This window comes from Natrix helvetica, assembly GCF_964273705.1.
Source record: "Natrix helvetica genome assembly, chromosome: Z".
NCBI classification, from domain to species: Eukaryota; Metazoa; Chordata; class Lepidosauria; order Squamata; family Natricidae; genus Natrix; species Natrix helvetica.
In genome coordinates, this window is record NC_138554.1 from 61,327,231 (window position 1) to 61,341,969 (window position 14,739).

Consider the following 14,739-nt stretch of genomic DNA (forward strand, 5'->3'; position numbering starts at 1 on the left):
ACTCACCATGTGCAAGAAATTATCAAGGCCTGTGCACTCGAATTTGTTAAGAGAGTTTAATGGTTATCAATCTGAACATCTAGCCTCTTCCTCGGTCCAGCTTCCTATTACTTTGCAATATGAACTAAGGGTTCAGATCTTGTATGCTGCCAAAGATGTGTTTGAGGCCATGGTGCTGCTATAGTCTTCTGTACAAGGAGGGTAGAAGCAGAGAACCCGCTTGACATTGGCAACATTGAGATTACGAATGGCATTCATGTTTGGGCTGGCCTCATAGCCTTAGATGCTCATATGGCTGACAAGAGAGCAGTGCAGTTCCTGTAGATCTTCTGGAAGGTGAGTACTTCCTAAAAATCAAGTGCAAAAACTTGGTCATTAAGGATAACATCCACTCGATCAAACCTGAGAGAAAGAATGTGTCAGCCCTGTCCCAGATTGGGTGTTTTAGGAAAGACCCTTGACTCCATTAGTACAAAAAAGTGTACTTTTACTAAAGTGGTCAGTGTCCAGTGTATGCAAAGTAGATGTTTTGGTAACTCACATTTGGTGGGTTTTTACAATCCATTCTCAAGCCTATGTCCTTCCATCTCTCATCTATTGTTTCAGATTGGCACCTCTGATTCATATCATCTCTTTCTCAGTGTTTTGTCCCCATCTCCCCCCCTTTTTTTTATAGCAGGATGCCATCAATGCAAAGCAAAGCTCAAGGTGGGGGCGTATCTAGCATTATGTTGAAAAGGACCCGAAACAAAAAAATAAGAGAAATGGTTAGTGTCATCTGGGTATCATCGGGTTTTGCCAAGATATTTGTTATGGAATTTGCAAATGAGTTGGAGGGCTTTGTCATTTTGGGCATCAACCCATTCGGTCTCAGATGGGTGGGGGAGTTTTTCCATGCTATTAAGTACTGCATTTTTCCTCTATGTTTGAAGAAGTCCAAGATTTCTTTAATTTTGAGTATTGCTCTCCTTTGATAAGTGCAGGGATTAGAGGTGCTCCTTTCGCAGGATGCAGGGGGGAGGTGATTACTGGTTTCAATAAGGTGCAGTGGAAAACTGGGTTGATGTGTCTGAGGGTTTTGGCTAATTCTAATTACACTGTTACTGGCTTGATGGTTTTAATTATGGGTAAAATGTTTGTTATATTTTTGTCCAAGTTTCCTGAAAAGGTGTTTCTATGGCTTCTATCCCCTTAGACACCCAGACCCCGATAACTTGGCCCCCATGCAGGATGATGACTGCATTGTCCAGAGAATGGTGGAACACTTTGAAGGTGCTCTGAGACATCACTGGCGAGGATACCTTTAACAGTGAAAAATACCAATCTGGCGAGGTAAAGGAGAGCTCATCTGCCACAACACCTATGCTTAGACAAAATACCTCCACTTTCCAAGCTCCAGGTAGGTCTCCATCTACAGTATGAGGGTGATGTGTGGGAAGCTGGTCCAAGCATGTGTAAATTTTCTATATCAGCTATAGGGATCATTAGCACCTTGTTGATACTGTTGGAAGAATTTCTTCTCTGTAGTTCATTCCTTGCTCTGTCAAAACACCAGGCACTATAAATCAAGTTCAAGTGCCTTATTTAACACATAAGGGAAAACCACTGCTAACTGCAAGGAGTGGAAAGTCATTTTATAATCAGTTGTAAATAACTAGTCTGTGCATGCCTCCTTCTAGAATTGTTAAATTTTATTTTCATTTTAAGGAATAGGCTAATTTCTCACATTATAATTGGCATGTTATCTCCATTGCTATAGGCACATTTGTCCTTACATTCTTTTCTGATATATGTACATGACTCTCATGCTTCTGTGAAATAGCAGAATAGCACTAATTTCTCTTCTAAAAGACATATTTTTTTTTTAAAGATGCTAGCGCCTAAGAACATTTTATTTATTTATTAAATGTATGTGCTGTCCATCTTGTCTGGAAAAAGATTAAAATCATATTTAAAAATTATAGATGCTTACACAGTATAAGATTAAAGGACACTAATAAAAAAAATTAAACACTTTTGTTTACGTTTTCAGCCTAATTCCTACTATTCATAATTATTTCCTTTTGCTTGTACATGGTTCAGCTGAAGCCTTGTTCCCCCATATTCTTTATTAGAGAATCCTTTCATATAACAAGGGAAGTCAAAAATTTCTGCACATACATTAATTTCCTAGAATATTAACATTCAGATTAAAATGTTTTCTTGCAGATAAAATGACTTATCGTTTATTTACAGGACACATATGACCCCCAATCTCTTACAATGATCTTAGGCTGTTCAAAGTGATCCATAAAATATAGGCACCAGACCAACCATTCTCACAATTCAATTCCCCCTCTCCACCCAATGCTTGGAAGAAGACCCAGCTCTTCAGTCTTCCAGAAGATTAAAAGGGTAGGTGTTCTTCTGATCTTCAGTGGAAGGCTATTACAAAGAATTGGGGCAACCATCCAGAAGACAGAGCTCTGAGGTTCCATCTGATGGCAATATTTAAAGGAGGGGATCTGCAATGCACCAATTCTATCTACCTAGTAACATGGGCAGATATCCACAAGGAGAGGTGGTCCCTTAAGTAACCTGACTCTAGGCCATGCAGGCTTTAATAGGTGATAACCAGTATGTTGAATTGCTCATAGAAAGTAACTGGAAGCCAGTGTACCTCTCACAGCAATGGTGTTACTCAGGTGAACTACCTGATACCCCAGGTTGTGTGTGCTGCTGTATTCAGGTTCTGGATAGTCTTCAAGGACAGGTCCACATAGACCACACTGCATTAAACAAGTAAAATGAAAGCAGTAAACTAGTAAAATGGAAGTGACTAAGACTCCGTTTTGTGACTGTAAACTAGGCCTCCAAACCCAGAAATACTTGCAATTGGTGCACAAGATTGATTTGTGCAAAGATTCCCCTGGCCACAAATTATCTACTTTTCTATGGGCAAATCCATATAAATTGCCTGGTTGATGCCTGGCTTAATATATGTAAAAAGTAACTGAAAGAATCATAGCCTATTTGGTTGAGAATTACCTTTTAGTAGCCCTGCTTGAGTGCTCCATGAAAGTCCTGGTTCATTTCTTCTTCTCCTCACATTATGTTCTATGGTGATTTTCAATTTCCATGCTGATCCCCAAAGATAAACTGGCTTTCTCAAATTCCAGTTCTCAGCTACATATTGGTTCCACATATCGAGATGAACCCCAGATGGCAACATAGAAACAAGACATCATTAATTCTTTGTTGCCACCTACTTATCATTAAACAGTTGGCCAGTTCACAATTTTCAGGATTAAAAAAAATTCAATTGGTTGATAGTGCTGGGATGGGATGACCAGAGTATTATGATGGGGTAACCACAATATTATGCAACTGGAGGAGGCTTTTTAAGAGACAGATGATGTGGTACAGGGTTGGAATTGAGAACATCATTTTTTTAAAAAAAATCACAACCTTTTTAATGTTATGTGTTATAGCTATATGGTCAGCAGTGCAAGTAGGCCCTTTCCAAATATGCTGGAAAGATACACTGTGGGATCAGTAATACTTAGTGTGATACAATTTTTGGCCAGTTTCAGAATTGGAGGATGGGGTACAGCACTTTTATCACTTTTAATAAAGAGAGTTATTTAATAATTTCTCTTGATTTTATTAGAAAAAAGTAGAACATTACATTTCAAAAATATGAATTATATTATAATATTGGATGGAAATATGCTTTAAGGAAACATCAGATGTCAATTATTTATTATCTGAATAAGTTATTTCTGCAGGCTCTGATGAGTAGAACTGAGGAATGAAATACTTATTGCTGTAAAGAAATTATAATGCAGTATTAGGAGACTTGGGCATAAAACATAATCAGTTAAGAAATTTAAAATGCACAGATAAATTCTTGTCAGATCAAAGATAGCTGACATACTTTTAACTTAAGTAGCAAATCAAACACAAATAAGTAAAAAAATATTTTTGAGATATTTGGAAAAAAGAAGCAATAAGTTTGGAAAAACTACAAGACAAAATTAAAAGTTTTTTAATTTAATCCAACATTTAGAGCGCTAATTTTACTTATGTTAATTTTGGTTTTTCTTAAAACACGTTCAAGGCCTGTACTGTAAGAAAAAAATTAATGGATCAGCACACAATTGAATAAAAAGTTGCTATTTTGCTTGGTCACCTTTTTTCCACTGAGATCAAATTAATTATATATAAATGATGTTTGGGATTATAAGTTTTAACAGTTCCAATTGTCTTTTCTAAATCCTGTTTTATACATGTTTGTATCAATGATTTTTCTCTTTTATTTTTAATTGGTCCCATTTATATTTTTATATGACCTTTGGGTAAATATTGAACTTTGCACAAACATCATGAATATTTCTAACAGCATTTTGGGAGGTTGCTGATATACAAGCAAACTAAGTTGTTCTCCAGAGAGCATATTTCCTCGATTACATTTCCACTGTCCATGTGTTCTACAAAATGATTTCTTGTAAACATTAGTGCATAAAGCTTTACAAGTACTCCTTTAGTTAGCTCCATATTTCAACACCTGGATGGTTGGTTCACAGCTCTCAGAACTTTAGAACTGATTGCTCCAGTGATCAAACAACTTGCAGCCTTTGCTTGATACATAATATAGCAAATGCACTCGCTGAGGTAGTCCAGTCAATCCTTGCCTTAGAAACCCTTCAGAATATTTCTAGAAGAGTGACATTACGAAGAAGCCATTGCTGTGAACGGCTACCATTACAGTCCTTGATACTGGGCACTTGGCTGTCTTCTTCAGTGGCTTTATCCAGGCATTGGTTACTGTTCACATGCAACAGGATTAATTTCTTTATTGCATGTGTGGAGAATAAAAGGAGAGGGAGAGAAAGAGAGAGGAGGGGGGAGAGACAGAGAGAGAAAATGCGTTAACCCAACATTTCTAAATAAAATCAAATAATTAAGATACCATTAAACACAATACAGTCTCTTATGGTTAGACATTGTGAAGCAATGGAGAATTGAAAAAAATTTTCTATCAAGTTTTTTTCCCCTTATTTATGGAATAATCATGGAATGTTGACAAGATGGACAACTATCAGATATTGATGAATGTTCATAACAAATGATAAACTCCCAAGTGTCCTCTAGAGCTCTCAGGGAGTGTTAACGGCCAGATGACTGCAAAGAAATACAATCCTTTCTTTTTCCCCACCCCACCATCTGGTCAGAACTATCCTTCCATTCCCCCACCATTCAGTCTCAGTTGTCATTACCTATCCTCCCCCACTGCCATCAAAACTGATGAAGTTTCTTGGATGATAAGCAAAACATTTTTTTCTTCTTCCTCAAGGAAAAAACAGTCCAGTTGCCTTTTGAAAAAACAACTTTGAGATAACTATGACCCGGATGACTGAGAAACTCTACCAATATAACAAATGTGTGATGTTGGGTAAATCAGCAATCAAGCTAATAAAATTCAACATTGTTTATAAAAGAGCTAGAAATACAAGTTTGAAATCTTACCTTCCATTCCCTTAGGATTCATCTAAAAAAGAATAGTACAAGGGCTATCATACTATTTGGTATCACCTAGCCATGGATAAGAAGGGTCTTTGATATGTAACACTTGAATGAATAAGTGAAAGAGGTACTAGTGTTGCTGAAACAATTTTTTTACAATTTGCTGATAGTCTCCTGCAATTGTCATGTGTTCAATGAGCTTGCTGCATATAAGATATTTAATTCTATATAGCATAGGACAATGATGGAGAGCCTTTTCAGCACCAAGTGCCCAAATTGGAACATGCATTGCACGTACGTGCACCAGAGTACCAGAAACCCGAAGACCAACTAGGTAGCACACGCATGCCAGTTTTTTGGCCGTTTTCAGACTGTTTTTTTTGGGCGTTTTCAGGCCATTTTCCAGTGCTCTGGTGCCCGCGAAGAGCAGCTGGCAATCACACACGTGCCCACAGAGAGGGCTCTGCGTGCCACCTCTGGCACACGTACTATAGGTTGACCATCACAGACATAAAACAAGCCTCTTAGATCCAGTTAACTCATTGGATCCACTATTGGAAGAGGATGGCAAGACTTTGGGACAACCTCTTTGATAATGACTAAATTAGCAAACAAAGAAAATACTGTGAATATAGTACACTTGGACTTCAGTAAGGCATTGGGCAAAGTAGACCAAAACTTACTCCTTGGTAAGACAGAACAATGTAAAATAGACACTACCACCATCAAATGCTTTCACAATTGATTGCAAATGCATTCCACATGTAAGCTCTCAGCAGAACTATAACTACATAGACTGAGGTTCTGCCTTCAGCCCAGTGCTCTTCAATATCTTCATAAATGATCTAGATGAGGAATAGAAGGGGAGCTCATCAAATCTGCAGACAACAAGCTGGGGGGAATTGCTAACATTTTGGAAAGTAGGTTGAAGATTCAGAAGGATCTTGAAAGAATTGAGCATTGGGACCTATTCAAGATGCAATTCAGTGGTGAAAAGTAAGGCAGGAAAAAAATTCACATATATAGAATGTCAGTTGGTCTTACCTGAACTGCATTTCTCAAAGGTCCTGTGGGATGAGTCACTGATGGGTATTCTCACATCCAATCTGCTCAGAGACTGAGGTTAAATTTGAGGCCATTCCTCTCTACTTCCTCTTCCTGGCTCTTCAGATTAATTGAAGGTCAAAGTCCAAAATCAGGACCTGGGAAGGAAGGGGATAGAAAAGACAACACCAAACCCCCCCAGTCCCTGACTGACCAAAGCCACTAACCAAGCTCAGGACCCTCTGCGCTAACCAGCGCACTATCTGGGTGGGAAGTGACTCATCCCACAGGACCTTTGAGAAATGCAGTTCAGGTAAGACTAACTGACATTCTCCAAAGTGACCTGTGGGAGGAGTCACTGATGGGACATACCAAAGCTAGGTGTCCATGAGAGGAAATCATTTGGCCTGAGCCCCCCAAGTGTCCAGCACTCCCTGAAGTATCCCCCTACTGAAAGAGGCCTCAGTGGAAGCATAAGCATCCAGCCTGTAATGCCTGATGAAAGGCGAGGGCGAAGTCCAGATGGCAGCCCTACCGATATCCCCGATGGGTACCTGGCTAGACCAGGCTGCGGACGTGGTCGCATTCCTAGTGGAGTGCGCCATGATGCCAGCTGGCACCAATAGCCTGTGTGCCTCATATACCCTAGTGATGGCCAGCCAAATCCATCTGCCTATGGTAGCAGGCGACACATTTGCTCCTAGGGTAGAGGGCTGAAAGGAGACGAAGGGTAAAGGGCTGAAGGGAGCCTCCGACTTCCTGAATGGAGAAGTGCATTTCAGGTAGATAGGCAGTGCCTCCTCACGTCTAGACAATGTCAGGACCGTTCCCTTTCCCTGGATGGCGCCGGACAGAAGTCAGGCAGCACCACCTCCTGGGACCTATGGAAAAGAGTGTTAACCTTGGGCAAGAAGCCTGGGGACAACTCTGTTGTCGTAAAATGTGCATAGATCCGCCCTGGAAGACAGTGCGTTGAGTTTGGAAATACGTCTGGCAGAGGTAATCGCCACCAGAAATACAACCTTAAGGGTTAGGAACTGAAGACTCACTGTTCTCAAAGGCTCAAAGAGAGCCTCTATCAGTACCTAAAGTACTGTGGGATGGTCCAATGTGGGGAACCGGTATACCACAGGGGGCTTGAGATTAGCTACCGCTCTGAGAAACTGCTTAATGACTGGGTGGTGTGCTAGGGATCGAGAGGCTCCCCCCCAAGGACTGTGGCCAGGGCCGAAACCTGCATCTGAGGGTATTGTGGGTTGGCCTTTCTCCAGGCCATCTTGGAGAAACTCCAGTACCTGTGGCACCGAAGCTGACGCCGGATCCACCTGTGTGGACCGACACCAAGCCACAAAGGAGGCCCAGGTCGCATCATAAATGCGTGTGGTAGATTGCCTCCTGGAAACCTCAATGGTCTTGTTCACTTTGGCTGAAAAATGGGCCGCTCTCAGTTGCTCCCACTCAAACGCCAAACGGTCAACTGAAGCCACTCCCCTCCGGATGTACCAGGATCCCCTGGCGCAGAACCACCTACCCGTGGAATCCTCCAGTGGGGAAGTACTGATAGCCCCACCAGGACCAATAGAATCACCTCCGCCCTCTCTAGCACTAATTTCCTCAGAACCCTCTGAAGGAGGGAGAGAGGGGGAAAAGTGTAGGTGTGGCCCACTGGCCATCTGCAACACAGGGCGTCGATGTCCACTGGTCCTTGAGTTGGGAATCGAGAGATGAAGTCCCGGACATGGGCATTTGACGGGGTGGCAAAGAGGTCCATTGTCGGCCGACCGAACCTCCGACAAATCTGCTCAAAAACACTGGGATGAAGCTGCCATTCCCTGTGGTCTACTGTCTCTCTGATTTATATTGCAGCATCAACGAGTGAGTGCCCCCTTGCTTGTTTAAATGGACCTTGGCAACAACATTGTCCGTCAGGACCAGGACAGGTTGACCTCGGACTGTCTCTTGAAATGGCAAAGTGCCAGGTGCACCGCTCTGAGCTCCAGCCAGTTTATGTTCTTTCACAGATTTGAGGGCATCCACCGGCATTGACCTGGGAGTCCTCGACTTCAGTATCTTCAATATCTTTCTGTCCCTCCTCCTCCAAACCAGACCCCTCGCTAGCAGTTGAAGGGGAAACTGATCTGTGCTTTCTAGCACAGGGTTGGTCTGGATTATCTCGTGGGGTCCCACGAGAACTTCGTCTAGAAGACTGATATTTGTGTTGCAGCCCCATGGCAATCTCCTGAGCAATGACCTGAGCAGTTACATTCTGAAAACTCTCAGGAAGTTCTGGAAAAACTGGGGTGAGGCAAGGAGGCTCCAATTCAGGCCTGGAGGCTGCAGACTGAGGAGCCAGATGAGGTCTAGTGGAACCGGTTGCCAGACAGCCAAAAGGAACTCCAAGGGGACCTGCAGACTGTGCAGGAGAGAGAGGGGGAGACGAGGGGCTGTCTTCTCTAGGTGACCCACGAAGGGAGCCTGGAAAACGATGCTGGGCTTCAGCCAACGGAGAAGGCCTATGGGGGAAGGCGATCTGGATTGCAAGGGGTTGATGCTATCCCTAATTTGCCTGCCAGCACCCTGGTGATGCGTACCTCAGGTTCCTGCTGCTTGCTTTCTTGAAGACATGGAGGTACTCTTCTTGGAGGTGGACCTCCCCCTCATTAATGGGGCAGCTCCCCGGGAGGTCCCATCGCCCAGACTGAAATCACCTGGTGATCCAGGGACAGCTGCTTCCCTGCGCCTCGTGGCACCCGCCATTTTCCACCTTCTCCTCACAGCTACACATGGTAGAAGATCTTTGCCCTCCTCAGCCCCAGGCATCCTGGGGGCTTTGTGTGGGGTTTGGAGCCTCCTTTGAACTGGCACGCCCATGCAAATGCTGCCGTCGATCTGTGGCTCGAATCAGCAGCTCCCCGCCAAACAGCTGATATCCCTCCCCGATCTTCGGTGGAATACTGGCTAGCCGATACCTCCAAGCACCAGCAGTGGTCTCCGAGAACTAGGTGAGCTGAAGCAGGAGCGCTGAGTATCTTCTGCATCCACGTGTGTCTTGCAAAATGGCCGCTCACACAAAATGGCCACTAACCATGTGGTCCGACTGCTGAGCTGCTCTGATTGAGCCGCTCTGCCCAAAAAAACCTTCCAAGCTATCTGGCAACCCCCCCCCCCCCCGAAGCAAATTCAGGGTCACGGCTCACAGTGGCATGCAGCCAGGAGCACCACCACCCCCGGAATGGCAGGGGTTTGGAGGCTCCCACACTCACAGCAGCTAGCCCAGCTACTGCCTCAGCAGACAGATAACAAACAGAGATGCAGGGAGGGAAGGTGGGAAGAATCAAGGGAGGAAAAATCCAATATTTTCAAATCCAAATGAAGAGCCAGCAAAAACAGTTCTTATTGGGCCAAAAATGAGATTAATTCGCAGGAAGAGGAAGTAGAGAGGAGTGGCCTCAAATTTAACCTGTCTCTGGGCAGAATGGACGTGAGAATACCCAACAGTGACTCCTCCCACAAGTTATTTTGGAGAATAGGTGGTACTTGGCTCAATAGTTTCAACTATGAGAGGAATCTAGTAGACTACCACTTAAGTATGAGCCAGCAAGTGCTGCAGCTTCCAGACAAGCCAATAGATTTTTAGGCTGCATCAACAGAGGGCACGCCAAGATCATGATAAGTGATAGTACATTCTATACTGCACTAATGAGGTCGTACATGGAGTAGGTGTGTACAGTTTTATCACCATGATACAAAAAAGATGCCAAGGCCCTAGAAAAAGTGCAGAGAAGAGCAACAAAGATAATAAGAGAAGTAGATATTAAATCATATGATGAATGGTTAAGGAAACTAGGTTTGTCTAGGCCACTGAAGAGAGGTGACATGAGGGGAAGTCACAGAGACAAGGAGGTTGACTTATTCTGTAAAGCATCTGAGGGCAGGACAAGAAGTTAGTGTTGGAAGGCTGTTACAGAGATCATACCTGGCACTAAGGTGAACTAAAGAGAACTACTTTCCTGACAATGAAATATTTATTAAATGGAACAGCTTGCTTCCTAGTGTTCTGGGTGCTCTTGAAAACTGGAGGTTTAAAAAAAAAGGATGGCCATTTGTTTGGTACAGTATAAGGTGTCTTGCCTTGAGCATGGTTCCTGAGATCCCTTCCTGTCCTATGATTCTATGTTCTATATTCTGTAAATGAGATTGGAATTTCCATTGCTAAGTGATGCAGTTGTAAAGTGCAATGTCTCATTACTGCATCACTTAGTTATAGTAACTTCTGCAGACCCTGTTGCCTTTGTTAAGCAAAAATTGTGGATTATGAAGCAAGGACCTTATTTGAGTACAATTTATGTCTTCTTGCTGGTTTCAACAAGCAAAGTCAATGGGAAATCTGAGAGGAAGTTGCAATCATGAAAAGCCCGTCTTTAAATCTCTTGCAAGCGAGTTGGGTGAGCATGCTGGTTGGGCCTGATGGAGAGGAAGGAGTGCAAATCCTATAGCCTGAAATATGTATCAGTGAATAGGTGCTATAGCCCAGAACGCAGGTGAGGAATGGATGGTAATGGGCTGGTACAAATGTGGGTGGATAAGCAGCCACCTGCCTGGATCCTATACTCGCCCAACCATCTGGGGGCTCCTCAGGAGAAAAAGCAACAGGAGAAAGAACATCTTACAAGAGTGACTTGTGAACTACTTCCTCACTGACATTGTGGGAAGCCAACAAGGAAGACTGTAAATGCGGTAGGTAGCAGTTTGCGGCTGCCACAATTGTAACTTTCCCCATACCTTTTCCTTTTGTAAAACACTAAAAAACCAATAAAACTTGTTTAAAAAAAAAAAGGAAGACTGTAAATGGCAATCACATGATGCTATGAAATAAATTGACAGAATATCTTTCAAAAACAATGTTTTCCTTCTATTTTCTAGTTATAACCAGATATTTTCTCAAGAGAATAAAGGGTCATAAAGACACATACCACTGGATCATACTCCCAAAGCTGATTGCCTTTTAAGTGATGGCATTTGAGCATTGTGACTGGACCATGAAGTTTGGAGACATCTAAGCACAAATCATCTGTTCGGATCTCCTTGTTAGCTGTGTATGAGAAAACCTTGAGAGAAAACCACATTTGATTACAGCAATGATAGTTCATTATAAAATCCGACTACAAAACCTCCTCCTAATAAAATATTTGGAAAACACCAGCCAAACGAATCTCCTTTTTTGCCACTTAACAGGTTCCCTAACAATGGCATTTATGAAATTTCCAGTGGCAATAAAGTAATATTTTTCAAATTTCTCAAGTTTGTCTAGATTTACTTTTTCTTCTATTATATTTAAAAATTGTAATTCTATTAGCACAATTATGCTGTTGTAATGTATTGTATTATGTTTACTCACTCTAAACAAAAATAGGACATAACATTAACAAATTGTGTAAAGTGGGAATTTTTTTAGCAGTGTCTGTACTGACATCAGAGATGACAATTGCTATTAGAAATGATGGCTATTAATTGGGATTCCATATAGCTGAAATATGAACTGTGTTTATTTAATTGATATGGTAAATTTCCCCTGGCAGGTAAATTGATTTAAATATTAATGATGCAATAGTATATGGGGGCATGAGTGTATTTAAAATATAAAACATTGTTTCACACAAGTTGCAAGCTTACATGGGTTATCTTGCTGGAAGTGCCACAAAAATATTGGCTAAATGCAGTGTGTCCTTATTCGATAAATCACTCAGGGCTTCAAGAGAAGGCAACAATGCTGCCAAATTAACTCTGGAAACAATCTGAATTAATTTGTGATAAAATATTTAATCTAACCACCACCTGTGGAAATTCATACCAGTGACTAGCTTAAAGCTGATCAGATCCTGATTCTCCATAAAATGGAATTATGATTCTTCAGTATAAGCTCCATTATTGATTAATTATAAAGAGATAGGCCAATAAGAAGAGATTTTAAATATATCAGTTAAAATTATTTACTTCTCAAAAATAATAAAAACAAAATTATTACCTGATTACCACCCATTCCATGGCAATTAAAAATTCCAACTTTTTCATTTTCTTTTCGTGCCATATTATCTAGACACTGATTTGTTTCCGCATTTCTTATCTAAAGAAAGGTTTAAAAAAATCAGATAGATAGATGAGAAAGAGAAACAGAAATAGAGAGGGGGTGGGGGAAATATATACACACATACACACCAGATAGATATTAACTAACTTACACATTAGCCTTAGAAAGTGTGAAGAAGGCCAAATTTGCCCATCATCTCTTTAACTACTTGATGACAGGGTCATGTAGTCATTACGCTCATATTCTCACAGTGATTATCCCTTTTGCTTTCTCTGTAAGTTTTAGCCCCGTAAGTGAGTGCACATACAGGCAGGAAGTGGGTGAGTGCAACAACACAAAGATAGAACAAGTATAACTATCACATTGCTAAGATTTGAAATGTGGTTGTTTTCTGTTATTTATCTTGGTTTTGATCTTAAAGTTTACATAGTCTGAGACATGTTATACCAATATTTTGTTTAAAAATGTGGGTATGCTGTAAACTTTCCAGAAACTGAAATTAGATTCTATTAGAGCCATGATGGCGAACCTATGGCACACGTGCCACAAGTGGAACGTGGAGCCATTTGTCAAGGCACGCGAGACGTTGCCCTTTTAACTGGCCAGTACGCATGCGCTCTCTGGCCAGCTGACTTCAGCCTTCTTTTGAAGCCATTTTTCACCCTCCGGAGGCTTCAGGATCTTTCCTGAAGCCTCCAGAACGCGAAAAACCAGCCCTATGGGCAAACCTGAACATACTTCGGGAACGTACTTCCAATTTGCTTGTGGGGCCGGTTTTAGCCCTCCGGAGCTTTCAGGGGCCTTCAGGAGGCTTCCCTGAAGGTTTCAGAGGGCAAAAAACAACCCTACAAGCACACCAGAAGTCACTTCCGGTTTGTCCGTACGGCTGTTTTTCATCCTCCGGAGCCTCCAGAAGGCCCCTGAAGGGTCCGGAGGGCTAAAACAGGCCCTGCGAATAAACCGGAAGTCCATTCCTGAACTTTTTATAGTTTTTTATAGTTTTCTATTTATATTTAATCTTTTAAATGTTTTATATCTGTTTTTATTAATGTTATATATGTTTTAAATTGTATGTTAAATTATATTTGGAATATTAATTTTTGAAACTTCATTTAATGAAATTAAATTTGGGAATACAGACATTTTCTATTTTTGTTTATAATTTGTATTTAAAAATACAAATAATTTTGTATTATACAAAAAATACAATTTTGTTAAAGCAAAATAACTATCAATGGCATGATGTAAACTTTGACATCCTTAATGCTTGGAAAGAAATGCTTTGTTCTTTTTCTCTGTTCTCTAACACTTATTTTCTTTTGTATTTTTATCTTACGATAAAATTTAATATAAAGAAAGCTTACTTCAAAACTAATATAAAAATGGTTGTATAATCCTATATTCCTCTTTTACAGGTAGACTTTCACACTAAGGAAAAACTGTTGTAATCCCACTGTACCAAATGTTATAGATTTCCACATGAAAAAGTATAGGTGTTTAGTTATGACACGTTACAAACTATATCAGGTATGGGCAATTATTTTTTTTCAAAGGTGTCACAAGAAACAGACTATTGTGGAGGGCTTTTGCCCCACTACCCTACCATTGTTAGTGCCCTGTCCACCATAGATGCTGCTGACTGGACTAAGACAGCCTGTGGGGCAGATGTGGCTTAAGGGGAAAAAAATGACCAGGTCTGCACTATATAGTATCATACATAAAATTGTTACCTCTCCCAAAGAGAAATAGTGTCGTGGTATTTGGGAATCAGGATAAACATTCTCTAAATACCAGGAAAAAGGTTTGCACTGTAGCTTTTGTCTTAGTCCAAGTCGTGAAGAAATGTCTCCATAATCCACCTTTGTAACCCCTTTAAAGAAATACATATTACTGTTAAAGTCTGCAGAGAACCACAATATTACTTTTTCTTTTGTAAAGTTTTAGTGAAATATAAATACAGTAAATCATATTACTTCAAAACACCAATCTTTACACATAATCTTTAAAAAGGGCTCTGAAAAAATATAATAAATTTGATTTTAAACTATTAGGCATGGATACAAATGTGGCTTAAAAGTAATTCTATAATTCAGCTTATCAGC

The 14,739-nt window shown here is 41.0% G+C and overlaps 1 protein-coding gene across 5 annotated transcripts in view; it reads right to left on the bottom strand.

The window, feature by feature from the left end:
- Positions 1–4,011: 4,011 nt before the first annotated feature.
- Positions 4,012–14,739, bottom strand: part of GALNT1 (polypeptide N-acetylgalactosaminyltransferase 1) — a 65,757-nt gene continuing 55,029 nt past the window's right edge. For all 5 annotated transcript variants that reach the window (XM_081933716.1, XM_081933713.1, XM_081933715.1 and 2 more), the window contains 4 exons: positions 14,368–14,507; positions 12,575–12,673; positions 11,523–11,657; positions 4,012–4,832 (listed from right to left, as the gene is read on the bottom strand). In XM_081933716.1, coding sequence (XP_081789842.1) covers positions 4,686–4,832; positions 11,523–11,657; positions 12,575–12,673; positions 14,368–14,507 — 521 coding nt within the window. In that variant the 3' untranslated portion in view covers positions 4,012–4,685. The remainder of the gene's footprint in view (positions 4,833–11,522; positions 11,658–12,574; positions 12,674–14,367; positions 14,508–14,739) is intronic.